Genomic DNA, 27,404 nt, shown 5'->3' with positions numbered 1-27,404 from the left:
AGCCGTGTCGTCTGGACAAGACACCTTCCTATCCCCAGTTTCCTCTTTTTTTTAATGAGGGTGTTTACCTGTGTCAACCAAAGAAAACCACGTAGCCTGAAAGTTGGGAGTTATGTTTCATTTAGTGGGGGGGTGTGCCCTACTGAGGACTAGAACCTTCGAGATAGCCTCGAAGTTTCTCTGAGGAACTGCTCCAAATGAACAAACATGTAGTTGAACATCAGAAGGTCACTAGCAATCATAAAAGACAGATGTCTCAAGATAATGATTTTAGTGCTTTTTTGTGTTTGGGAAGATGCAGGGATCCGGGCTCATGGAACGTAGTCCTTCATCCTCTGTCTTAACTGCTTAGGGCCGGTATCCTGTTTTTCTCCATTCTGAATCCCCTCAGGGCTGACTTGTCAGGGCAGCTGCCGTGGCTGCTGGTTGGATGGTGGGTAGCGTTCTTTGTTTATTGAAACGGCACGGAGCATGATTCTGTCCTGCCTCGCGAAGGTTGAGTTAAATGTGAGTGACATGTTAGCATTCTGCTTAGTCTTCAGTGAGACATTTACCACTAGATAACTAATAACAGAATATTAGTTGCATAGCCTTTCACACGAATGGGGAAATCCACACTTGTGTTTCCCGAAGGAAAAGGTAACTAAGGGCTGTAAATACAAAGCGTCACCCAAGACACACGTGTGTGGACACTGGCCTTGCCCTTATGCACGGCTAGCAGATACATGAAATAACCTTATCCAAAGTGAAACATACATGCTGGGAGGTGATCTGGTTCAGGGGAAGTTTGGCCCGGATCATCTAAAACCCAGAGATACTTCTCTGTCTTTGGAAATAGGATGATCACTTATGCAAATGACTTAGGGAAAAGTCATTTTTAATTTTGCATAATCAAGCATCCGCCGTACAGCTGCTCCTGAGAAAGGGGAAGAAAGTCATGTGCTGCTGTTAATTTTAAGTGAGCAAACTAGGAGGACATGTGTGGATCAGAGTGTCATTAAACGATCTATTTTTTTTTTTTTCCACACTCTCAAAAGGGTGGTGATGATCCTAACTCTGGGTGTGCATTATCTGCCGGCCCACATACAGCTCACAACACAGCCCTTTCTAGACTTCGGGCTGCTCGCCTTCCCTAAGGACATTGCATCCTGTCCTTTCCTGGGCCTCCTTTCCTAGCTTCACCCCTCCCCACCCGCCCCTGATCTCCTGGGAAGCTTTTGCTCCACTCCACCCACTTCCGGGCCACTCTGCCCTTTCCTGCATCTACTGTGCTGTGTTGTATCTGCCAGCATCGGCCGCCCTCACAGGGTTGAGCAGGTGTCTTCTCAGTGATTTTTGTGTCCGCAGTGTTGAAAGGGGGGGGGGGGGGCCACCTTACGCCAGGTACTTGGAAAAGTTTTGTTGGATGAATTAATGCTTGTTCACTATACCTTTCTTAACTGTATTCTCCACAGTGAACCGTAACTCTGGTGGGAAGCTATACTGTTTTTGGTACTGCATTTGGTGAACAGTGTTTAATTTCAGGTGACTTTGCAGACTTGCTGTTACTCTCAGTCATCCTGGAAACACTAGGGTTAGTTCGGCCCACATGGAGTCTTTGTCACTGTTTTATCCCCATATGTACTATTGAAATATTTTTGAAGTAATCACCAAGATTTTTATGGACTTGAAATAAGAGTTCTTGTGCAAAGGGTTGGTATTCCATTAATTGAGGGCGGTCACAAGCCTGCAGTGTGTGTGAGCAGTTCCACTGAACAGACCTGTGATTTACTGGGCTTTTGTGTTTCTTCCCTTTGGCTGTTATTTACTCAAGTCCTTGAAGTTACTTGCAGAGCTTATTCCAAGAAAAGGAGTGGGAGTCATACCAGAATGCACATTCCTTATTAGCTCCCTGCTAATTAAAAAAGAACTAGTTCTGGGACTAGAGCTCCCTTGATGAAATAATCAAAATGTGAAATTTGAATTTTAAACTTTCTTGAAGACTCGAATGCATTTTGCTTGCCGGTATTTAATTTTATTTTTTCCTTTTTAGCTTTAATTTTGATTGCTGTTACTACTGATACCTGAGCCAGTGGTGATGCTACCTAGGGGACATTTCTGCAACCCATAAGTCAGCAGCTACACGGTAAGAGTGTGTGCATTTCATCATTAAAGCCATTTAATTTCTATAACATTGTAGTTCAAAATGTTAATTTGAAATAGAATAGGATAAAGTATGTTAATGTTTCTAAATATTAAATATTAATACAGTTTAATATATAAATATTAACAGCCAGGCAATATATCAAGCTTTTGTTCCTAGTCAACAGTAAGAATTTGAAAGAGGAAAACTGAAATTTGATATATTCATTTCCTGTTAATTTTTATGTGAACCATAAATGTGGCTATGCAGTTGCTGACTCATTAAACTGAGTCTCATTTTCTCCCCTGTATATTTTGCGCATTTATTTCAGAATCGTCCTAGTCAGTGAAACTAAGCAAGAAAAATAAATATAAGGTATATGGATAGGGAAAGAGTCGAAAGCAAATTCAGGGTTCCCCTCGCCAGGGGCCTCAGAAATGTGGGTTCACCTGCTAGCCTCTGATACAGCAGGGAGGGTAGGGGCTGGGAGTCGCTGTTGAATACCAGCCCGTACTATCTACTACATTTTGGTTTCTGTGGTTGTGATCTAAAACTCACAAAAGCAAGGCAACACATTTATATCACTTGTGGGTTTAAATTACTATTTTCTTTTAAGTTTAAAGTTAAAAGTCAGCATCATCTATTGGGAGGTCTTATTTCGGCATTTTTCTTCTTTCTGTTAATGTAACTGGAAAGCTGCGTATAGTACTTAAAAGTTACGCATTGGTTTCAATTTCATTAAATAGCCTTTGCTTTTTAAAGAAAAAGGCTATCTGAAACAATGTTTAGATGTCCTCTCAAATTCTGTGAGACTATAACAGTGTTATTTGTTAACTCTGTTATAACTGTCACTTAGCTTTGGTGGAGTTAACAGTTGTTTTGTATGCTTGCTGTCCTGTTAGAATATACCAACATGTTCTGTGTAATAATATAGGATACACTGGAGGAGGGCACAGCAACCCACTCCAGTATTCTTGCCTGGAGAATCCCATGGACAGAGGAGCCTGGCAGGCTACAATCCATGGGGTTGCAAAGAGTGGGACACAACTGAAGCAATTTAGCACACACACACCATCTTGATAAGCTGCTGAAAACATTGGAAAACCTTCCTCAGAGCACCTCAGAGACCATGGACCCTCACTTGGTGATGCTGACAGAGGAAGTTAGTTGCAGAAACATACTAAGACTTTGGCACCTGCCACAGCTGGTTTGGAGTTGAAGTTCTTGCACTTACTAGTCATGTCACTCTGGATAAGTTACTTTTTTGAGCCCTGAGTTCTTAATCTGTTAAGTTTATCTTTATCTGCCAGCCTATAAAGTTGTAGTGGGTGTCAATGACATATAAAATGCTTATATATGTATTGATAACATGTTCCCATTTATCATGTGTAACCAGTTTACCATCATCAGTTTTATGATTTTGTTTCTTTGGTTGATTTTTTGTAAAATGACCTGTCCGAACTCGGGTTGGAAAAGAAGTTCCAGGCACAGATCATTTCAGAAAGGAGTGAGTTTATTGAGAACAAAGAGCAGAGATCATGTGGGCACCACGAGTGCAGTGGGCTGACCTCCTGACCGACCAGGGAAAATCAGTGCTTTTTGGGTGTTAATGGAATGCTTCTGAACTGTGGTGTTGGAGAACTCTTAAGAGTCCCTTGGACTGCAAGGAGATCCAACCAGTCCATCCTAAAGGATAAGGACTGATGTTGAAGCTGAAACTCCAATACTTTAGCCACCTGATGCAAAAAAATGACTCATTGGAAAAAGACCCTGATGCTGGGAAAGATTGAAGGCGGGAGGAGAAGGGGATGACAGAGGATGAGATGGTTGGGTGGCATCACCGATGCAATGGACATGAGTTTGAGTAGGCTCTGGGAGTTGGTGGTGGACAGAGAAGTCTGGCGTGCTACATTCCATGGGATTGCAAAGAGTCGGACACGACTGAGCGACTGAACTGAGCCAATTTGTATAGCTTAAAGACAAAGAAAATTCCTGCTGAAAGGGTGGCATTAGGTGATTGGTTAGGGTGCTATAGGGAGAGTACTGGGATGGGCATTTTTGCCTAATTTGGAGTCAGGAAACTGTCTGGTAAGGATCAGGGGGGCTATTTGGCAACGGTTACAAGGGGCCCAGTCAGTTCTGGAGATGACCTTAGTACTGGCCTCAGCTTCTGTGGCCTTGGGGCAGGACTCTGCATCACCTGGAAACCCGAATGATCCTTTTGGAGATGATCATAATCCACCTTTCGTACTGTGTTGGAACCAACAAGATGCCAGGTGTGCTATTTGAGACCGAGTGTTGCAAATTTTAGATATTTCACTAGTACATCTCTTCCTGCTTTCATAGTGCAAACAACTGAGTGTAGTTAACTAAAATAGCCATTCATTTTATCTTAACTTTCTTTCACGAGCACAGCTTCTAGTTGCCAAAAATACTGCCATCAGGATGCTTTTGGTTTCTAAAAATACAGAGACTCTACAGATTCGTAGCATGTGTGCTGGGGAACAGTTGATAGGTTCTACAGATTTACTGCTATTTTGACCTTATTTTATGTCATTCATATGAATCACCAACATTTGGCTATTTTTGACCAACAAAAATGGTAATTTTATATGGTACAAGTTGATATTTCAGGCTATGCCGATAGTGTTTTCTTTACACGATTGGCAAATGATCTGCTTTTGTATCTTATAGTTCATTTCCTCCAGGACCTTAAATTTATTTTTAATGCATTTTGGACTTTTGTTAATTTCTTTGGCGAATGTCATTCTCAGATGGTTGCTGTAAAGGAGTAGGGTGGAGAAAAAGGAGAGCTGCATCTTTCTTAACAAGAAGAGGAGATGCTGACTTATCTCCAGGAAGACTCTCAATTTATGGTCAAGTGAGTGAACAGAAACAAAAACTAGAGCCTTTTGAGAATTAAACCTTGAGGTCATAGGTCATATAGTAGAGTCTGAGTCCCTGGGAATTCTTGGAGATTCATGTTTTTCAGAAAGCCCTGTCTCCCTCACACGTCTTAAAGTGTGAGGTTTCTCGATGGTTTCAGCTTCTTCATGTGTTCCTAGGAAAATAATGCAGTGGCCACTCAGCTTAATCTTGTGTTTGTCAAGTGTCTGTAGGTCACATGTTTATTGTACTTCGAATCAGAAATTTACTATTTTAGTTTTATTTAAAAGAGCATTCACGTAACAGACGCTTACTGTGGATCCTAATGAATACTGCAGTAATAATACGGCAGAAGGCAGCTCGTGAGCCTGGCCTGCTCATCACAGTCACAGCCCGGTCGTGGTGCTGATAAACCGTCCCCCCATTCCTGTCCAATTAAATAGGAGAGGGAGGGATGGGGCTAGTTCTTTAGTGTGTCAAGTAAGCCTCGATTCCTTCACAGGAGTAGTGTCTGGGGGTTTGGGGTCCACTTTTCGGCATTCCTGGCCTTGCTGGTGTGCAGTCTCATCACAGCCCTTGCAGGTGAGCAGCAGGGGTTGTTGCTTCTGTGTTGTAGGTGAGGACTGGGGTTTAGTGGAAGAACTCGGATTCGGCTCAGTGGTCCGGCTTGTCCGGCTGCAGTGCGGGAGGGAGGTGGGGCCCGGCAGAGCAGCTGCCTCTGCTCGGTGCTCACCCTCTTTGCAGTACTGACTTGGGGCCCGGTGAGAGGGGAACGCATCCCCTGAGGAGGAGGGAGCTCCGCAGGAGGAAACTTTTCCTCGGAACCGAGCTAGCGTTTCTGTCTGCCGGATTCACCGAGCCATTAACCGTGGCCGTTTGTGTTACTTTTCTGGAGCCATGCCCAATGAGTTGCTAAATTTATCTTTTTTCTGTGTGTGTGGTTTTTTTTGGTCTGTTGTAGTCTTTTGTCTCTTGTCTGTGGCTGACAGTAATTCTTTCTACCTGACCATCATGTCAGAATCTAAATAGGGAATACATTTCCAGGCATCTCCCAATTTGTATTCTGCTCTGCATCTCTCATCCACCCCCATGGATCCAGTTTTAAGCAGTTTTATTGGGCGTAACTGACCAACAGTAAGGGATGCGTGTTTGAGATGTCCCGTCTGACGAACTCTGACCCGTACACATGGCCACGAAACCACCAGCACAGACCAGACGTGAGCTCGCACACCGTCACCACGGACGGCTCCTCTGGCCTCGGTCAACCCTCCCCAGGCAGCCTCCGATCTTCCCTCCGTCTCTTTAGATGGGTTTGTTTTCCAGAACGTGACTGTACAGGGAAGCACTCTTGTGTGTGTCTGCGCTTCCTCGTCTGACACCAGACATGTGGGCTTTCCAATGGCAGGCAGTTTCCAATGGAGGTGACACCAGCCTCCGGGCATGCAGTTGACCTCAGTTCCGACATGTGTCTGGTGGAGGGCAGTCACCCCACAGGTGAAGGGTCCACCCTCCACGACCCCCTGCCCACGCCCCACCAGCTTCCTTTGTCACCTGCGCTCTGGCCGACTAGCTGTAACTTTAAGATTCCCACAGCCCCATCTGAGCTTCATGGTGCCCAGAGCCCAGGAAGCCAGTTTTCCCACCAGACTCATGGCAGGGTTGTTAGGAGGACCTTCAAGGATATGATGAGCAGTTTGATGATGAGAACAAAGGGCGAAGTCTTGCGGGTCCTGAGCCCCTGGAGCTTCTGTCCCTGTGAGCGTGGGGCACACCACCCTCCTGGCATGTAAATGCATCTGGTGCATGAAGCTGGGAGCCCTTGAACCCCATCCTTTTGGGAGTATGGAGGCTTCATGACAAACATGGTGCATTAGGACATCAGCCATGGGTGATGGAATTCAGCCTCCAGCCCCTGTCCTCTCTTTGGGGATTCGGGGGTGGGACTGAAGCTTCCAGCCTCCTACTCACTGGGTTGGTTCCCCTGGTAACCAGCCCCCCATCCTTAGGGAGGGTCCGGAGTCACTTCACTAACATCCACGGGTGTAGTTCAGCAGGGTTGGCTTGTTTGTGGCAAAAGACACCTTTATAGTTCTTGTCACTTAGGAATTCTGAGAGTTTTTGGAGCTCTGTGCCATCGATGGAGAGGAAGACCAAATATATATATTTGTTACTGTAAATCACAGTATCATAGTTACATAGATGGAGTCCTTCTGGCTGTGCTGTTTTTGGTCTGACTTTGGTTCAGCATGATCATCCCAGACTCGTTCACGTTGTTTCCCGGATCAGTGATTCATTCCTTGCTGTTGCTGAGAAGTGCTGTTTGTTTATCTGCTCGCCTGTTGATGAATTTGGGCTTGTTTCTATTCTGGGGTTGTTTTTGGCTTTTACAGATGAAGGTGTATGATCGTTCGTGTACAGGTCTTTTTTGGGGCGTGTGCTTTTACTTTTGCATGAGTTCCCAGGCATGGAGTAGATCCTAGGGTCATCCTGAGAAATGTGTGTTTAATCTTTTCAGAACCTGCCAGACTGCCATAGTGACTGGGTCGTTTTCCATTCCCTTCAGCAGAGAACTGTGCTCTGCCTACATCCTTACCAAACCTTCGGTGTGGCCAGTGGTTTTGCCTTCGTCCATTCTAACAGGTGTGCCCGCCACCTCCTAGTGGTTCCAGCTTGCGTCTCCTTCATGATTAATGACTAATGGCTCTGGGGCTTCTTCTTATAGCAGACAAGCAATGAGACAGGAGCCAGTGGGGAATGCGTAGGGGCAGAGATGTCATCCTGACCTCCGTTCTCTGCCTTTTCAGTTAGAACTGGGTGTTAGCATCCACCTGAAGGGTCCACGTGTCAAGGAAAGGTGAACAACCATTTCATATGTATCACTGTGTTAGTCCATAGACAGAACTCTGCTTTCCCCACCCAGAGATACTTATTATTTAGTTGTAGAGGGTTTTGAGGAAAGACTGGATGATTTTTTATAAATAATGTGATGCTGCTTCTAAGTCTTGAAGGCAGCTCTGCTCACCACTATACCTCTGATCTGCTTCTAAGCCATGGCTGTGAACTGCACTCCTCCACCCCCCTGATGTTTACTGAGTGGCCTCCGTGTGCCACGCATGGGGTTGGCGATGCAGTGTAACCCTGCCCCTACCCCTTCTTCCCCAACCAGTGAAGTCTTTCCAGTGTTCTCACTTCCCAGGAAATGAGAAATACCTTAAACTAGCGCTTGTCACCCTGGATTGTAACTTCATTTATATGCCTGTCTCTCTCACTGAACCTTTTAATTCCTTGAGGAAAGGGATTTTTGTCTTATTTTTTGATGTTTATTCTCTGCATTTCCACTGGCTGAAGTATAATCAAAACGCAGATGTTTGGCATGCAGGCGAATCCAATGTGGATATTTCTGGAGGCCAGCTAAGTGTATCTCACTGGGAGGAAGGAAAGCCTATGAGAGCTTGGGACCCTGCAAGAACAGTAGCTCTGTCAATCAGAAGAGGAACCTGAGGCCCATCTCAGTTAAGACTATGTGGTATTAGTGGCAGGACCCTGGTGCCTTTCTGTCTCTCATACTGCAGAAGTGGACGGACCATGTTCTAGTAGCAAAGCCTGGACGTTGATCCCAATGAACCATGACTGATGAACCATCCACGGTCCTTCCCCTGCTTCGCCCCTCACTTCATCATGACTTTCATCTGAAACTTAACTAGGAAGAGGCCAGGCGGTGTCACTGTAGAAGGTCATGGAACGGGCTGGGCCTTGGGGAAGCCCAGGTTTCCCCTCTGACTGCGGACATGTGACCTCCTGGGGACATCAGCTGGCAAGTGGAGTGCTGTAAAACCGGGGACCAGCCACAACCTTGCCCTTCACAGTGAACAGTATGGCAGAGTCAGAGCACGGGCTCTGTGTGGCCACTTCTGCTGGGATCATGTTTATTCTGAGGACAGAATTCCTACATACCTGTCAACGTGATCACAGATCCAAACACGGGAAGTCAGCACTGCGATCTCCCAGAAAAAGTGGAGTATCACCGAAAGATAATGAGGTCATTTCACTGAGAATATACAGTGGGGACTTCCCTGATGGTCCAGGGGGTAAGAATCTCTTGCCAGTGCAGGGGACGCAGGTCCAATCCCTGGTTGAGGAACTAAGACCCCACATGCTGCAGAGCCACTGAGCCCAGGCACTGCAACTCCTGAGCCTGAGAGCTGCAACTGCTGAAGCCCGTGCACCTGGAGCCCATGCTCTGCAACAAGAAAAGCTGCTGCAATGAGAAGCCCACACACCACAGCTATAGAGGAGCCCCCATTTGCCACAACTAGAGAAAGCCCACAAGCAGCAGTGTAGACCCAGGGCAACCAAAGGTAATAAATTAAAAAAGAAGACACAGGAATCTTAAATGTTGTGTATATGTTCAATAGCAGACCTTCAAAATACATAAACACAAACTGATGGAGCTCAAGAGAGAAATTGACAGATCCACAGTGATCACTGACAACTTCAACACCCCTCTCAGTAATTCATGAAACGAGTGTATTAAAAATCAGCTAAGGATACAGAACATCTCAGCAGCCACGTCAGTCATTGCAGCTGATACACAATCTTTTGAAGCATGTGTGAGGCATTCACCAAGACACACCGTTTTCTGGGCTATAAAACAAAACAGATTTAAAAGAATTAAAATCAGACAAAGCATGCCCTCTGATCACAACAAAATTCAACAGAAAACCACCAGCAGTAAGATATCTGGAAAAACTGACTAATTGTGTTTGTCTCACTTAGTTGGCTGCTCACCCAAAAGACATCTTCCAGATGGTTCACATGGACAGGGATGGTCACAGAAAGAGATGTTCTGAGAACTTCATACTGTTTTAAACATCTGTGGAGTTGCTTCCATAATTTCTTTCTCTTTTTTTTTTTTTTAAGAAAAAAGGTATTCCAGTTAATCATGCTATAGGATAACTGAAGAGCTTCATTGTATGGAATTTTATTTTATTTTTTGTATGGAATTTTAAAAAGAGATTAGATGAGTTATTGGAAGATAGGAAAGTTGCCTGAAAGTAGAAAGCATATTGATATGATTCTGAAATTCTTTAATCATTTGACTTGAATTGTAATGAAGAGTACTACTGGAGTTAAATGCCAATGTGCAGGCATCTTCTTCCATAATGAGTAAAATCACAGGAAAAATTTGGGTTTAGATTAATTGTACAGTAAGCAAAATTAGATGGGAAATAATTTTAAGGATTTTATTTTTGTCATGCTTAACTAGAAATTGTGCATACATCATTTTTCTATAAAAGTAGGATGTGCTGTCCGTACATCTTTGAAATCTGTAACGTTTATGTAAGTAGTTCGACATCTGTTGCATGTTTAGCCGGTTTGCTCACACAGAAGCAATAGGATAAGGCGGATTCCTGGGCAAGAGTCGACTTTCCAGGGAGTCGAAGTTCCAGGCGTGTTACACTGGGACTGTGAGCTTCTGAAACCATCTTTTTCATTTTCAGATCGTGAGTCATGCCCTTAGTGAAGAGGAACATCGAGCCCCGGCACCTGTGCCGGGGGGCCCTGCCGGAGGGCATCACCAGCGAGCTCGAGTGTGTGACCAACAGCACCCTGGCTGCCATCATCCGCCAGCTGAGCAGTCTGAGTGAGTCCCCTCGCCTCGGGCTCCCTCCTTTCTGATTACCAGTGATGTATTAATTTTAATGACTTTAGCCAAGTGATTTCGGTTCAGTAGTTCTGGGATTGTCCAAAGAAGAGGCTTTGGAGGAAAGAGCCTTCCTCCCTCCTGAAAATTTCCCAGCATGAAATGAGCTATCTGCCCTCTCTGGTCTGCTGACACTGGCTTGGTGTGATCAAGTTGGAATTGACTGATTTACAGATGATTAGATAAGACCAACGGAGAAGGCAATGGCACCCCACTCCAGTACTCTTGCCTGGAAAATCCCATGGATGGAGGAGCCTAGTAGGCTGTAGTCCATGGGGTCGCTAAGGGTCGGACATGACTGAGTGACTTCACTTTCATTTTTCAGTTTCACTCATTGGAGAAGGAAATGGCAACCTACTCCAGTGTCCTTGACTGGAGAATCCCAGGGAGCCTCATGGGCGGCCGTCTCTGGGGTCGCACAGAGTCGGACACAACTGAAGCGACTTAGCAGCAGCAGCAGATAAGACCAAGAAGACAATGGCAACCCACTCCAGTACTCTTGCTGGAGAATCCCATGGATGGAGAAACCCAGTAGGCTGCAGTCCATGGGGTCGCACAGAGTCGGCCACAACTGAAGCAGCTTAGCAGTAGCAGCAAATAAGACCAAATGTGTAGTTTAAAGTAGTGTTTATTTTTAAAAGCTTGTTATACATAAGGATAAAATAATTGGTAGTTGTTTTTTTAAAGTGAGTTATTTATTACACTTGCAGAGGACTAATCGTTTTTTTTTTTAATGTAGTGAATTGAGAACTGTGCTGTGACTGTCATAGAGTGGAGGCTCGATACGTGTTTGTTGATTGAATAAGATTTCAAATGAATCAGAGGATCCAGCCTGAGGATCCAGTGAGACTTGCTGATTTTAACCTTCTAAAGGTTAAAGTGCAGGTACTGATTCCGAATGGAGGTCAGCAGTGAGCTGCTGGTGACACATATTCAGTGCCATGTACTCGTCACATGCATGGGTTACAGACATGTAAGCAAACACAAGCATAAGGAGTGGGCTCCCTTTTTTTCCAATTTTGAACATTAGTATGAGATACACAAGAAGTACTCCATTTCTTACGACTCATATGTGCATGAAAATGCTTTTCCTCCAAAGCTTTTTGAAGTTGCAGTCTTTCTGCCTAACTTTTACATTCACGTCGTGATCTTATTTTCTCACTTCATCCCACTCCTTTTCGGTTTAGATGGTTCACACTGCATTTTGGGTGACAGGTTTTCACAGTTAAATTTTCAGAACCTCTGTTAATAATGAGAAAATCCTCCATGAAATTTCACATCCTGGTCGCCTCAAGCACAGGAGAGTGGTTTAAAAAAAAAAAAAACAACAACTCAAGTGCTTTTATTTGTTTTGAAGAAGAAACACAACAGATGAGTATTTTTCTTTTTCTTTAAAAGAATTGTACTGTGTTGTTATGGATATATTTTTGATATATGATGCCTATAATCATTGGCTGAGGCCAGAGTAACCTGGAAATTACTTAAAATGTGTTTCAAAATAGATTTCTTCTGGAGTTTGAACTAATTATAATCGATTTTTGGTAGGGGTTGTTGATAAAATTGGAAAAGGCAATGGCACCCCACTCCAGTACTCTTGCCTGGAAAATCCCATGGTCGGAGGAGCCTGGTAGACTGCAGTCCATGGGGTCTCGAAGAGTCAGACACGACTGAGCGACTTCACTTTTACTTTTCACTTTCATGCATTGGAGAAGGAAATGACAACCCACTCCAGTGTTCTCGCCTGGAGAATCCCAGGGACGGCAGAGCCTGGTGGGCTGCCGTCTATGGGGTCGCACAGAGTCGGACACAACTGAAGCGACTTAGCAGCAGTTGATAAAATGTGTAGATTCATGTTACAGGAGGATACCACGTAGATTATTGAAGGGTGAGCGTGTTTCTGTGTGCCTTCATGTGTTTCTGTAAGAATGCTTTTAAGTCTCTTGTTTGTATGCCTGAAACGTCTGTGGGCATGGGGTCTAAGTGAGGAAAACCAACATAAACCATTACGGTTTTTAATCATCGTGCCGTGTTCCGTGTACAGTGTTGTGTCAGTCGCGTCTGTGGGGCCTGTTTGTAAGTGGAGCTGCCCACACGGTCTTGTCTGTTCCGTGGAGTCCCCTTTGGGCAGACTGAGGGCAGCCCCTCCGAGGGTATCCGAATCTTCACCCTTGGGACCCACGGGTGTGCTGTGTCACTCGGCAGGCAGAGGGTTGAGGCTGCTTGTCAACTCACCTCACAAGAAGCAGGTTACCCTGGGCTGTCCAGGTGGGCCCAGTGAAAACCAGGGTGAAACCAGGGTGTCCTCTAATCTGGAGTCACTAGTTCTCTAGTGCAACGGTCCCCAACCCCTGGGCCGCAGACCACTACCTCCCGTCAGGTCAGTGGTGATGTTAAATTAGAGATAAAGAGCAGAGAAACTGTAGTGTGTCGGATCATCCGGAAACCAACCCCCTGCCCCTGATCCGTGGAAAAACTGTCTGCCACAAAATTGGTCCCCGGGTGTCAAAAAGGCTAGGAAGCACTGGTCTCGTGGGTCTAGGGGAGAAAGAACAGAGCCAGGGCCAGAAGGCGTCTCTTTGGTCTTTTCGGGTCTGGTGCACCTCTGGTGTCTCTCTGGTTCTCTTCACATCTGTGGGGGGACAGTTCAGTGTCATGAGGGGATAATAGATACCAAATAGTCCCTCAGAATGCAAACAAAACTACCGTGTGACCCAGCGATTCCACTCCTGGATTTATATCCAGAAGAAAATGTAAATACTAACTTGAAAATGTTTTTCAACAACCCCAGTGTTCATAGCAGCACTGTTTATAAGCACTGAGCATGGAAGCAGCCTGACTGTCCATTGACGACCGATGGATAGAGACAGTGGGCTACAGACGCACACATACACACAGTAGAATATTGCTCTGCCATAAAAAGAATGGAAGTCTGCCATTTGCAGCGATGTGGATGGACCGAGAGAGTATTATACTTGGTGAAATAAGTGTCAGAGAAGGACATACTGTGCATCCCTTATATGTGGAATCTAGAAAATAAATGAATGTATATTGCAAACCAGAAACAGACTCACAGATACAGAAAACAAGCTAGTGGTTACCAGTGGGCAGAGGGAGGGGCAAGATAGAGGCGTGGGATTAAGAGATACAAACTACTGTGTATAAAGCAGATAAGCAACAAGAATCTTCTAATACAGCACAGGGAATTATAGCCATTATCTTGTAACAGCTTTTAATGCAGTATATAGCCTGTAAAAATATTGAATCACTGTGTAATATAACTGAAATGAAAATAATATGTAAATCAACTTTACTTCAGTGAGGGGGGGGAAAAATTAGTGTGTTACTTGGTTTTCCAGCAATGGAGTATTGATTTTTTTTCCTTCAAATAATGGCAGTTTAGTGTAGCAATTAACATTGAATCGAGAGTGCTTTTTCATCATTTTCCTTGATTAATGATCTGAGTGCTCTTGTTCTTATCACCTAGTTGCTCAATTAAAATTAGTGTCTTGCAATCAAATTCCTTCTGACATTATAATGTAATTCTAATAGAATTTGCTTTAAAAAGGAGACAGAGCATTTGTGTCAAATCCATTTCTGTGCCTCCCAAGCCAGTTTCCACTTCTCTGTCTACGTTCTTGCAGTAATAGCTTTCTTTTCCTTTCTTACGAAGGCCTCCAAGATGGCACAAGGAAAGGAATTAGACCTTAGGTACCCCCTGCCCAGAGTTTTTGGTTATATTTGATGGTACTAATAAGATAGTATAGAGAACTTAGCACAGGATAACATGAAAGGAAAAAATTACAATTTTTTTAATTAATCACAGGAAGTCATTGATAATGGTTCATATATATCATTCTAAAAGTGATTTCTCATACATCTGGTTTTGTAGCCTATACTCGGTATATATTCAGCATCTAAGATACATTTTTAATAGCTAGAGATTACTGTATTATATTGATATACCATGAATAACCATTATCTTGCTGTTGGGCATACATATGTTTGTTTGGGGAGACACTGTCATAATTCTTGTATAAAACTAGTACTGACATCTCAAATCTTTTTTGGCATCTCTCTCTTTTTTTAAAAAGATTTCTTTCATCTTATATGTCATCAAGCTTCCTCCCACAGAGATAAGATCATCCTTACCAATGGTATAAAAATTTTGAGACTCTATCAGTTTTAAACATGAGTCTCTTAAAAAAAAACTATTACAAAACCTATTTTCCATTTAATTTCTACATTGAGTACTTGTATAAATGAGAAGGGAAGTCTGTTTTCTTCTCAGTTTTTAAATTAGTGATTAGTATTTTTATTAATACTCTTTATGTATTATGTCTCATATCAAAGCAAATGCTAAATTGAATGAAAATACTCCCTTGATGGCTTGCAGCATAACACATTTGCTTTATGTAATTGGATCTGAAGTTCAGGGTTGTGTTAATTGATTATACCAAGTGCAGTTCTAGTCAGAAGAGAGATTTTAAGTGTTTTGAAGGCATGCACTGAATAGATTTCTTGGATGTTTTTAGCCAAATGGAATATTTGAGGGGAAAAAGGGAAGATTAAACATAATATATTCAAGAGATAGATCACAAGTTCATCACCAGGCAGGTTCAGGCTAGGTTAAGGGTGCTTTAAGAGAAGAGGTGTTTATGTACTAGACAGAGTTGACTAGAAGAAACAGCATGAATTTTTTAAAATTTACTGCCTCAAACTGAGATACATGTTTGCATTTCTTGTGGATAAAAATAGAAAGCCAGTGAAGGAGGTAAGCATTCCTGTGTACCTGTATATGTAAAGTAAGGCTCTGTTGGCCACAGAATTGGAGGCAAGTAGAAGAATCCCCTCCTCACAAAGACAGGGCTGTTGGAAACTGAAGTGTTTTCCCTAACCCATCACTCACCTAGAGCATCAGAAGTGTTTCCTCAACAGAAGTAATGACACCAGGGTTGTTTCTCACCTCTCCCTGCCCCGGGCCGACTGCAATGTGGCAAGATTTAAATGCAGACTAATTCTTCCTAGCTCACGTGGAGAGCCAGCCATCAAACCTCTCTGCCTTTATCAGCTGTGTTCTTCCCATCTCATGAGTTCATAGGCCTATGGTAATGTATCATAAGTGACTTACAGGTGTCTCTCTGATCATTGTGATCTGCACTGTTATTATCACCTAAAAACATTGAGGGGAGATTTTCAAGGTTTTTAATGTTTTTTTCTAAGATTGTCTAATCCATGACACCACTCTTCTATCAGTCCATGACTGTGATAATCAGCAGTCTCAGCTGTGTTCCTCCTTGACACAGGGCCTTTCATAAGGGTAGGTCTACTATGTCTGCTTCATCCTCTACCAGCCTTTTACACACGTGATCCAGCCAAAAATAGGAGACTCATGGGAAGGGAGAAAAGCGTGACACTCGATTAAGAAAAAGAGAAGTTACAGAAAGAAGCAGGAACCACAGATGACCCCAGCCTGGCATTCCAGACGTGGAACTCCCACCCACCTGCACAAGAAAAGATCTCAGCAGCTTCTCTTAGATCATCAGAGAACTGAGGTCACAGGACAAACCACTGCCCCAGAACTGGGAAAGACAGATTCTAAGGATCACAACTTACCAGGATATGGGAGGTTTGAACGACACTGCCAGCTAGGCTGACTTCATCCATGTTTGTAGAACACAAAACTCCCACCTGCAGAATATACGTTCTTTTAATGCTCCCTCTCTAAGATGGGGCATGCGCTTGGCCATAAAATAATATATTTGAAGAGACTTATGCCACCAAGAGCATGATGTTAATGAGAAAATAATTCTAATAATCTTTCTAGATAGTTCTCACATATTGGAAAATCAAACGGCAGCTTCTAAATTAATCCTTGGGTCAAAGAAGAACCCAAAAAGGAAATTGCAAACTCTCACTGCACCGGTAATGAACACACAGAATCACCAACGTATTTGTGGGATTTATGTAAAGAGGTGCTCAGAGGGAAGTTTGTATCTTTAAGTGCTTGTGTCAGAAAAGGAGAGGGACATGAAATCAGCAGCCTTCCTCAGGTGGGCGTTCAGGGCTGCTCGGCAGTCACACTGTAATTCCTGCACTAATTAGTTTCCTGCCTGTTTTGCATCTTTTCTCCCCACAGCCCCCCATCCCAGATTGTGAGCGAATGATTTGCTTATTTCACTGGGAAAATAAAAGCTATTCCGGGAGAACCAGACATCCCCCTTCTGCCATCTCAGCCCTCTGCTTTGCCTCTGCACTGGCACGTCCTGCCCCATCTGCCTACGGTGGTGATTCCAGGACTGGGTTTACCCGCTTCTTGCCTGCTTCACACACCCCTGACACCTGTCTGCATCCTTCCTACCAAATACTCATTTATTGAGAGATCACCCTCTGCCCGTTGCCCCGTTCCTTGCTCCCTTCCTTCCCAACAAGATTTTTTGAGCTTGGACTCAAACTCGTGTGGTACAGATAAATCCCTAATTGGTTTTTTGTCAGTTAAGAATGAATCAGTGGCTCTTACCTCTTCGTGGTCTTTAATTCAGAATTAGTTCGGTTCAGCTATTATCGGACTTGCCATTGGAAGAGTGAGTCAAATTAAGCTCTTCGAACGAGTTACTGTTCGTAGAACTGAATGCTGTGGTTGCAACGCTTTATTCTCGTTCATCAGAAAATATAGTTCCTCCTATTTTCTTCTCTTTAGTCACTTGTCAGCTTCCAGCAGCTAGTAGAAGATTAAGTTTGCAAGTCTTTAATTTCTGTTTGTTTTTATAAATCGAGAACTTCCAAAGGGAGTAGAGCGTCTGTTATGTTTTTTCAAATAGGATTAAGCAGTGAAGGTGGAGGGTCCGTGATATTGATCCTTTTTGGCCTGTTTAGCATCTGCAGAGTGTGTTTTGAGAACATTCAAGTCGCTTCAGGAAGAGGCTGTGCTGTCCATGCCTGAGTTGTCAGTGGTACACACTGTTGCTATTAATTAGATTTCTGCAGCGCTGAAGGGAAAGGGGTTTTCTTGGAGTTGCACTGGAATTTTTTTTTTAAACCATGAATGGTCAAGTAGAAAAAAATTAGTTGGTTCCATTTTGATTACATCTGACATTCCAAAAAAACAGCTGCTAGACTTGAATCCAAACCATTTGGAACACGGCGCTTTGTCTCCAGGTCGTACAGCTGAATGGGCAGGCGTCTTCCCACACGGGCTTCAGAAAACGGTCTGAAAGGCGTTACTGGTGTTTCAAAACCAGTCAGTTTGAAAATGTGATGTCCACAGTGCTTGCCCTGCGGAACCCCAACACACGCGGGCATGTTAAAGATTTTGAGACGCCTGAGGCGTATACATGTTTCATCTTTCTAGTCCAGCATTTCCCAAATGTACCTGAGCTGGGAGCCTTTGTTGGCTGTGTCCTTGTGGATGAGAAAACACTGGTACAGGTTATGTGTTTTTATTCAAGAGATGCTGAGCACTGGCTAGCGCAATCAGTGCAGAGACCACAGGCGTGGCCCACGCCCTTACAGGACTTGTGTAAAAGAGCCAAGAGGAGGCGTGTAGGATGTGTCCTGTGACTAAGATGTCCTCTGGGTATCTGAGGACACAGGGAGGGGCCTCTGATCTCACAGACCCCAGTCTGCTTCCCGAAGGATGAGTTTTAAGTGTGTGCATTTTTGTTCGTTTCTTCAAATCTCTTTTTGAGCACCTACAATAAGCCAGACACGCCCTAGACCTTGGTGATTGATGTAGCAATGCATAGAGTCCCCCTGTCCTGGATCGTGTGTTCTTGTGGAAGGAGGCAGGCCGGAAACAGGATCACTAAATACAAGTGTATAACTTATGTGGCGGCGAGTGCTCAGAGAACAACATAGCAGGGAGGGGATGGGGCGGGGGGTGTGTGGGGGTTTGTTTACATCTGTGAGTGTGTATACAGAGAGGTGATTGCCATTTAGCTAGAGAACATCTCCCTTGGAAGATGACATTTGGGTCTAGACCTGGGTGACAGAAGTGGTCCAGGCGGGAGGTACAGGAGATACGAAAGCCTGGGCAGGAGCGGGCGTGTCTGAGCATCCGCAGGGCCGTTTGGTTGGCAGGAACGTGCGAGGGAGATGGCAGCAGGGGATGGGCCCGGAAGTTCACTGAACTGGACCCGGCAGAACCTTCTGAGTCACTGCCCGCCTTCATCTCTTCTTCTGAGTGAGGTGACAGCATGAAGGGGTTTGAACACGCAGAGGACTAACAGCATCTATGAGCAAGTGGGGAGGGTTTAGGCAGTGTGTTCTGCTGGAGCCCAGAAAAAGGACAGAGCGAAAGTGCACGGGGTCCCCATGCCTGCTCAGAGCATTGGGTTTGGTCTTGAGATGATGGGAGCAATGAAGGGTTGGAATAGCAGCATCCTGATGTGCAGATTTAAGGATGGAAGGTGAATCTGGACCCAGGAAAACAAAGCTGTTGATGTAATTCAGGAGAGAAACAGGAAGGGCCGGAGCTCAGCGGGTGGGCGCAGGAGAGGTTTGGTGTCTGCCAGTGGAGGGAGGGAGCAGTCACGGTGACTCTGTTCTTTCTGGGGCTTCATCGCGGGTGGACCATGCCTTTGCATGTAGAGGTGTGGGTTTGAGTTAATGGGAACATGAGCTCCTATGAGAACTTGTCCAGGGATTGCGATTCTTACAGGACACCAGCATGGAGATGTCTATTAGGTAATTAGACACACAAGGCTTGCTCGGGAAGTTCATAATAAAGGCAGCAAACAGCCATTACCATTGGACGCCGCATCTAGTTACAGTGTTTAAAAGCATGCATAATTCATCTGAAGACTCTTTTTTTTTTTAATTGGTTTGCCTTTTGGAACCATTTTGTATATCGCGTGAGTGGGGACTGTCGGCAGTATTTCAGGTGACTCCAGAGAGCTGCATCGCAGGTTTTCAGCTTCAGGAGAAACGAGCTACTGCTTAACTGAGATAAGAAGTCAAAGTCCCCACTCCCATTTTTAGTGGTGTTCATTGATTCCTTTCTTAATCTTATTTCCTCAGACAGCATTCCTGTTATTAAGACAGTTACACTGTTAGAATTCATGAAATTATACAGATTTTCAATTCTTAAGAGATGCTTATCCAGTATCTAGGAGTAACCACTGAAGCAGCAGAATATTTCAGTCCATTTTATTAAGTAAGCAGGACATTTCCAAGTGTCTCATGACCTGAGATAATTCATGGGAAGTTGCTGATCTCTAGCCAAGAAAGCTGAGGGAAGTACGTGCTAAGGCAGGGAATCAGAAGATAGGAGACCCACGTTGTCGTTTCATCTGTTCCTCCCACTTTCTCGGCACGGTGTCTGGACGGACCACCTGGTGCTCAGCTTAGTCACCTGGAAGGCGGGAGCAGTAGCTCCGTGTTTGGCTCATGAGTTCTCAGTCATCATACAGGTGGTGCCAGAAGGCTCTGTCCCAGGTGGGGACAGCTGGGGACGCCCAGTGGGCACAGGTGGTTCTTAACTCCCGTGGAGGTGATAGTCTCGGGGTTCACAGCAAAGACTAAGGAGAGTGAGTGTGAGAGCACCGTGTAAACTGTAAAGCGCGGTGAAAGCGTTACAGTTATTCTCGCTCCAGGTGACTCTTCTTCCGGGAAGGTTCAGGCTCTCTTCTCTTTTGAGTGATAAGTTGATAGAATATGCAGATAAAACCAATGCATCTTATACCCGTCACAAAAATTAAGTCAAAATGGATCGTAGACCTAGATGTAAAACAATGAAATTCCTCAAAGATAGCAAAGGAGAAAATCTAGATGACCTCGGATATGACTGTGACTTTTTAGATACGGTACTAAAAAGGCATGACAGTGAAAGAAATAATTGATAAGCTGGACTTTATCCAAATTAAAAACTTATGTTCTATAAAAGATATTGTGGAGAAGGCCAACAACTGGGAGAAGATGTTTCCAAAAGACGTAATCTGATAAAGGACCATTATCCAAAATATATCCAAAGAACTCTTAAAACTCAGCAATAAAAAACATAAACAACTTGTTTGAAAAATGGGCGAAAGATCCGAACAGACCTCTCACTGGAGAAGATGTGCAGATGGCAAACAAGCCCATGAAAAGATGCTCCACATCACAGTCTTCAGGGGAACGCAGCTTAAAACAAGATAAAACACACCTATCAGAGCGGCCGAAACATAAAACACTGACAGCACCAGGCGCGGACGAGGGTGGAGAGCAACAGGAGCTCTCGTTCATTGCTGGTGGGAACGCAGGATGGTCCAGCCACTCTGGAGGACGGTTTAGCCGTTTCTTAAAGAACTAAACGTACTCATGCCGTAGCATCTAGCACTCATGCTCCTTGCATGCTTGCTGCTGCTGCTGCTAAGTCGCTTCAGTTGTTTCCAACTCTATGCGACCCCAGAGACGGCAGCCCACCAGGCTCCCCCGTCCCTGGGATTCTCCAGGCAAGAACACTGGAGTGGGTTGCCATTTCCTTCTCCAATGCACCTTGCATGCTTAGTAGGCAGTTATTAAATGTTTGTTGAGTGAGTAAAGGAATGGTGTTAGGATTTGGAAATTGAGTGAAAGCAGATACTGATTCCGATCTTGTGAAATTTTCAGAAATGTTATTAATTACACTTTAAGGAAGATGGGAGGTATGTCTCGCACTCACGGGAAAGAAGAGATCTGTACAGAAAAGTTTAACTCAGAATTCAACATACTGATTTTTAGGGAGGGCCAGAGTTAGCATTGTATACCTAGATTTTGAAATATGAATTAGAAGAATTTAATGCCATTGGAAGTGTGAGGCACTGTATAAGATATCTGACGTTGCTGATTGTGAATGAGGTTAAAACCCTGAATTTAGAAGCCAACATGATTTGTTGAATCAAATTTGTTTACTTGGGAAGTAAAAGGAAAGTTCAGGTCCTGAACTGTGTATGCGTAAAGCATGCAAAATGAGAGCTAGTTTTTTCCCAAAGAAGCTTAATTTAGTGGGAAGCAACTTGGTGGGGTCGGAAAGCTCATAGTAAAAATTCTGTATTATCTGGGTCATTTAAAAATCCTACAACTTGGGGTCACTTTCAGATACATGTGAGTATTCCTAATAAATTTTGAAAAATCCTACAGGCCTTTGATAGTGATGCATTTTGTGATGATTTGCACAAAACCACACGTGTGGAGGTTGGCGCTGGGCTTGGGTGAGAGTGTGGCCTCTGACAGGCGGTCTTCTGTTGGTGCCTTCTGCAGGCAAACATGCTGAGGACATATTCGGAGAGCTGTTCAACGAGGCCAACAACTTCTACATCCGCGCAAACTCTCTGCAGGACAGGATTGATCGCCTCGCTGTCAAGGTCACCCAGCTGGATTCCACGGTGGAAGAGGGTAGGTCATCCCTGGAGAGTGATGCTGAAGGAGGGCAGGGAGTCACCCTGCTGCTTCCTTGAGGTCGTGTGCTCATCCTTCATCTCGTCTTTTCCTAGAAGAAAAGCAAGGGGAAAAACCCACAGCGCAGGGTTACTTAGTAATTAAGAGTCACATCTGGTCTACCTTGTGAACCACACTCAATTTGTAAATAAACGACACACGCAGTATTTGTTTTAAAGGACTCTCTGAATGCATTCAGTGTTAGAAGTCCTAATGGAGGTTACTGGTAGTTATTGGAAAGATACTTTCTTACCAGAAAAATCACAGACTCACTCCGAAGATGCTGTCCAGCTAAGAGAGCCCTGTACCCTCTGCCCCGCTTAGGACCGATTATAAGTAATTGAGCTGATCCTGCTGACTTAATTGCCCAGAAATGAAGGGCTTCAGGCCTCTGAAACAAAGTGAATATCCACAGGTGCTGTGAAGTTAACTGATGGTCATTTTGATGACGTTCCCTGAAATTGGGATAGTTTCAAAAAAAATTAAAATTCAACAATCCCTTAAAAAATTTTTTGCTTTTTGTCTCTTTCAAATAAAAGACTATTTTGGGGGGAAAAAACTATCCCCCCAAATCAAGATGTGCCATTTTATATTTACTTTGAAGAAAACACTCAAATTAAAAATTATTTTTCCCTTTATATAGGCAGTTACAGTTTCCCTGCTGGCATTAAAATGATCCTAGCATCTTATTTTTCTACTAGGCCTTCAATAGCAGTATTAATAAAAACTGAAAGTTTTTTTTAATGTAGTTATTTATGAAATTCATCCCTCATCACTCAAAAAAACATGTTTTCTTATCTTCAGATCTGTTTCAAAGGTCAAAATTAGATTAGTGAACTAAAAATTTAACAAGTGTAGAACATTGAGACTTTAATATTTGTTATGAACATTCTTACTTTTCCAACAGAAAGTAGGAAGTTAGAGATGTGCTCTTTTTAATTTAATTTTAAAATGTGTCTTTTATTTAAAAGGAAAAGTTTGAATAGCTACTGGGTCTATTCAGACAAGGAGTTTTAATATTTTAAATCAATCATATACTTTTCAAATGGTATAAAAAATGATTTTAAAAATATTTGTCTTTATTCAGCTTTTTGTTGACTCTTGCAGTTGTGATGCTTGTGATAAACTTTACCCTGGAAAAGGTTAGCATCGTGAGATTCTACAGCACATTTTATATAGCCTTACATTCCCTTCCCAATCAGTATTCTCCCTTAAGACTTTCTTTGGTGGATATTCCTATAGAAGAATCCTTGACCAAGTCAGGAAATCTATGCTCTATGTGATCCTGCCACTCTGTTGGGCAATCTTGGAAAGGTCATTTAACACCCCTGACCGTCAGCCTCATTGGTCCAATGGGTGAATGTGCCTGTACACCCACCTCAAAAAGTCATGTCAAGGTCAGATGAGTTGATACCTGAGATGCAGTATGCCGTTCAGACTCAAGAAATGAGTGTAAATAGCCTGCTTCTCTCAGACTCCTTAGTGCAGATTTGTATCATGCTGCTTAATTTTCAGAACTCTAGGTGTGCTGAAAAGCTTTACCATTTCTCCTTAATATTACTGTCAGAAAAACGTAATACACTTTCTACATTGGTGTATTTTTTGCAGACGTATTAACTGTTTGAATGGTTCCCCTCCCCCTGGATACCCCGAACCTTTGTGTTTACATACCTATTACACTCATAACTTTATCCCTGTGTGGTTTCTGAGAAATGCTATTTAAGTAAAGAATGATGCACTCATAATTAGGCTCAATGAAATCATTATATTGCCACAAAAGAAGGAAAGACATGATTTATAGAGATTACTGTTGTTTATCAGAGGGAGGGGTTGTGCATACTAGTAAACATGATTTTAAATGAACAATAGTAGGTACTATTATTCTGCTAGAATAGATGTTATGTATTCGGCTATTCTAGGAGATGTTTATGATTGTGAATCAAATTATACTTGTTTCTAAACGGTTCAAAATATTTCCACATAACCCGACTTGGGGGACTTTTCTCTAAACAGTGTCACTACAGGATATCAACATGAAAAAGGCTTTCAAAAGTTCCACAGTCCAAGACCAGCAGGTGGTTTCAAAGAACAGCATTCCTAATCCTGTTGCTGATATTTACAACCAGAGCGATAAACCGCCTCCTCTGAACATCCTTACACCGTACAGGTAGGTCTTCTGTGTGCAGGTGCGTCCCCAGAGCCTCTCAGGTAAGTAAGTTGAGAGAGGTGGGCAGTGTGGTGAAAAGATCTTTTCAGACTTTGAGAATAATTACTGCAGTGTTATCCAGGATGAAATTGGGCTTCCCAGGTGGCACAGATGGTAAAGAACCCTCCTGCCAATGCAGGAGAGGCAGGAGACACGTAGGTTCGATCCCTGGGTCAGGAAGATGCCCTGGAGAAGGAAAAGACAACCCACTCCAGTGGGTTCTTGCCTGGAGAATTACATGGACAGAGGAGCCTGGCAGGCTACAGTCCTTGGGGTCACAAAAGAGTCGACTCTTAGCAGCTCAACAACAAAAACAACCATGATGACATTAGTGATTTACAGAATTTCTAAAGTTTGAGTATTTCAAAATACAGATAAGCTTACCAAGGGAAGTGTGAGCTCTGATGTTAGCTTTCAGATGCAGATATCGTGAGTAAAAGATGGCACATTACATAGTAATGGTGTGTGATTGTGTTGATCCTCACGTTCAAAGTCAAGTTTAAAGGAGTTGCATAATTCATCTCTAATGCAGCCAAGTACCTGTCTCAGCATTTCAGCCCCGCAGACATGTGTTATTTAATTCAGAAACGTGTGTTCTGCAGTGTTGGGTTTTCTAAGAGTGAATGTAGAATCAAGAAGGTATCCTTTCATTTGAATTGGTAGGACACTCTATCAGGACCAAACTTCCTAGAAAAAGAACGAAAAATAAACTGTACAAAAATTATTATGAAGACACTAAAAATGCTCTTTAGAACTCCTCTCCGACCTGCTGCCGCGTCACTGAGTTCTTTCCTGTTTCCATGTATTGGGTTGGCTAACAGGTTCATTTGGGTTTTTTGGAACAGCTACAGGAAAACCCGAACGAACTTTTTGGCCTACCCAGTAATTCTCTGTTCGTCCCCATCTCTCACCCCCTGTAGAGCTCGCTCCTCAGCCTCTGATGAGCTTAGACTGGTGGGGGTGATCCTCGCAGCCCCCCAGGATTAGCTCCACTGGGTGGTGCCCCCACCTTCCTGAATTCACTGAGTCCTCCACATCCGTTACTGTTCTCCTGAGTCTGGTAGCCCCTCTCAGGCAGTGCCCAGGGGTTCTCTTGGTCTGAATTCCTGTCCTTTCTCGGGGTCCAAAAGGAGATGTTTGGCTCCATCCTTTATTGCAGCTCTACTGGGAAAGTAGTCATTCAGACTGCATCCCTTTCTTCAGCATGGACAGAAAGATGCTCCAGGAAATGAAATAGGGATTCCATGGAAGCTGTGATGGGAGAGGATCAGGATACCACATTTTTCTATGAAACAAATGTATGTTTCTGGAGTCTTTAGATACTCAACTTAAAGATTAATAGTAGTATTGTAAACCTAATTTTTTTTTTACCTTTTTAAAATTTATTTTTAATTGAAGGATAATTGCTTTATAATACTGTGTTGGTTTCTGCCGTACATCAACATGAATCTGTCATAGGTGTACACATTTCCCCTCCCTCTTGTACCTCCGTCCTGCCTCCCGCTCTGCTGTATGTAAAATAGATAGCCAGTGGGAATTTGTCATGTGACTCCAGGAACTCAAACCGTGGCTCTGTGACAAGCTAGAGGTGAGATGGGATGGGAAGCCTAATGCTTTAACTTGTGAATTTGCTTTTGTTCAGCAGACATTTTTCTGGGGGCAATTTCAGCTTTATTTATTCCAGAGCCAGAGAACTTACTAAAATTTTCCTAAGAAACCTCACTAAATATTTTGTTATAAAGGAAAAAAGAAACCCAGAAAACTCAATGAACCACTTATATTTGACTAATCAAGATCATGATTAAATATTTGTGGTGGTTAAAATTTTTAATTGCATAAAATAAATTGATGCTCATATATATTGTGTATATTCAGTTTTATAGAAAAGAAAAATATCTTTTAATAGTGTGTTTAAAAATAGTCATGCCAACTCAAATCTACTTTTTATTAATGCAGAAATATTTTGGTAGGAAAAAACACAAACTTTTGCAGTTGGATTTACATATGACAGTGACAACACAGTTTTAAATAAGTACAGTGTGACTGAAAAGTCAAGTGTTTAGTTGCAATAAACATAGAATATTTCTGCTTGTATTCTGGTGTCAAGGTTAACGTTTGCTTAAGTTATTATACATATTTGTTCCATTAAGTAGTAACTCCTCATCAAAGTATTAGCTCCACTTTTGAAAAAAGAAGATGCATTTTATACATTTTAAAATTGCAGCAAGTTGCTGCTCAGTTTTTCTATGTCCTCAACTATATTGACAACCTAGTAGTATCTTAGGGCAATAGTTTATATTTTTCACAACAATGTTTTCAGTAAAATCCCAATAATGCAGGTTGCTTGTCACTAGGAAATTGGGAAGAGAGAGGATTTTAAATAACTAAAGAATTGAAGTACAGAGTGGATTGTGCTGGTTTGTTAGCGACTTCCAGGCAGAGAATTGCCAGATCACCCTCCTGAGAGCCTGGCTTATCATTTGATGCTGAGAAGCTTAGAGAACCCGGCATAGCAGGGACTTCAAGACTAGTTTCCCTCGAGTAATTCATGTCACTTTGTTTGACTACTGGGCCACAAACTCTTTACTTATTTCTCTGATTTTTTTTTCTTTCTCTGTATGCCTCAAATGACTAATTGAAATGCTGTCTTTAAGTGAAAATGTTTTGCTTCCTCTTGAAGGTAATATATAGGTCACATACTGTTTTTAAAGCATTAGCAGATAGAGTGTTCACTTCTTAACATGATTATTTTGAGCTTTGCTGTCTATTGATGTATATTACAACTTTGGGTCCACGTCCATGTTGGCTGCATTTTATTGACTTTGTGATGAATGAGTAGCATATAAAGACTTGAAATATTTTTTAATATATAGTAATTATAGCAGTTCTTGAAAACTAAATAGCTGCAAGTGAATTTTCTTTGTGAGTTACTTCCATTTAGAACCCTGGAGAAGGGAATGGCAACCCACTCCGGTATTCTTGCCTGCAGAGTTCCATGGACAGAGGAGCCTGGTGGGTTACAGCCCCAGGGGTCACAACATGACATGACTGAGTGACTAAGACTTTCCATTTGGAAAGTATCTAGGTCACCACTT

The 27,404-nt window shown here is 43.1% G+C and overlaps 1 protein-coding gene across 5 annotated transcripts in view; it reads left to right on the top strand.

Annotated features, from left to right (window-relative positions):
* The window catches only part of WASF3 (WASP family member 3), an 80,023-nt gene that overhangs the window by 37,743 nt on the left and 14,876 nt on the right, over positions 1 to 27,404 (top strand). For 4 of the 5 annotated variants that reach the window (XM_059892106.1, XM_005213798.5, XM_005213793.4 and 1 more), the window contains exons 2-5: positions 2,033 to 2,125; positions 10,510 to 10,652; positions 21,927 to 22,061; positions 24,117 to 24,270. In XM_059892106.1, coding sequence (XP_059748089.1) covers positions 10,520 to 10,652; positions 21,927 to 22,061; positions 24,117 to 24,270 — 422 coding nt within the window. In that variant the 5' untranslated portion in view covers positions 2,033 to 2,125; positions 10,510 to 10,519. Of the gene's footprint in view, positions 1 to 2,032; positions 2,126 to 10,509; positions 10,653 to 21,926; positions 22,062 to 24,116; positions 24,271 to 27,404 lie in introns of those variants that run through there. The other variant, NM_001193013.2, reaches the window with a different exon arrangement.

The sequence above is a fragment of the Bos taurus genome, chromosome 12 (assembly GCF_002263795.3).
Source record: "Bos taurus isolate L1 Dominette 01449 registration number 42190680 breed Hereford chromosome 12, ARS-UCD2.0, whole genome shotgun sequence".
Taxonomy (NCBI): domain Eukaryota; kingdom Metazoa; phylum Chordata; class Mammalia; order Artiodactyla; family Bovidae; genus Bos; species Bos taurus.
Note: the sequence above shows the minus strand (reverse complement) of the source record. Positions and strands in the feature narration are given on the sequence as shown.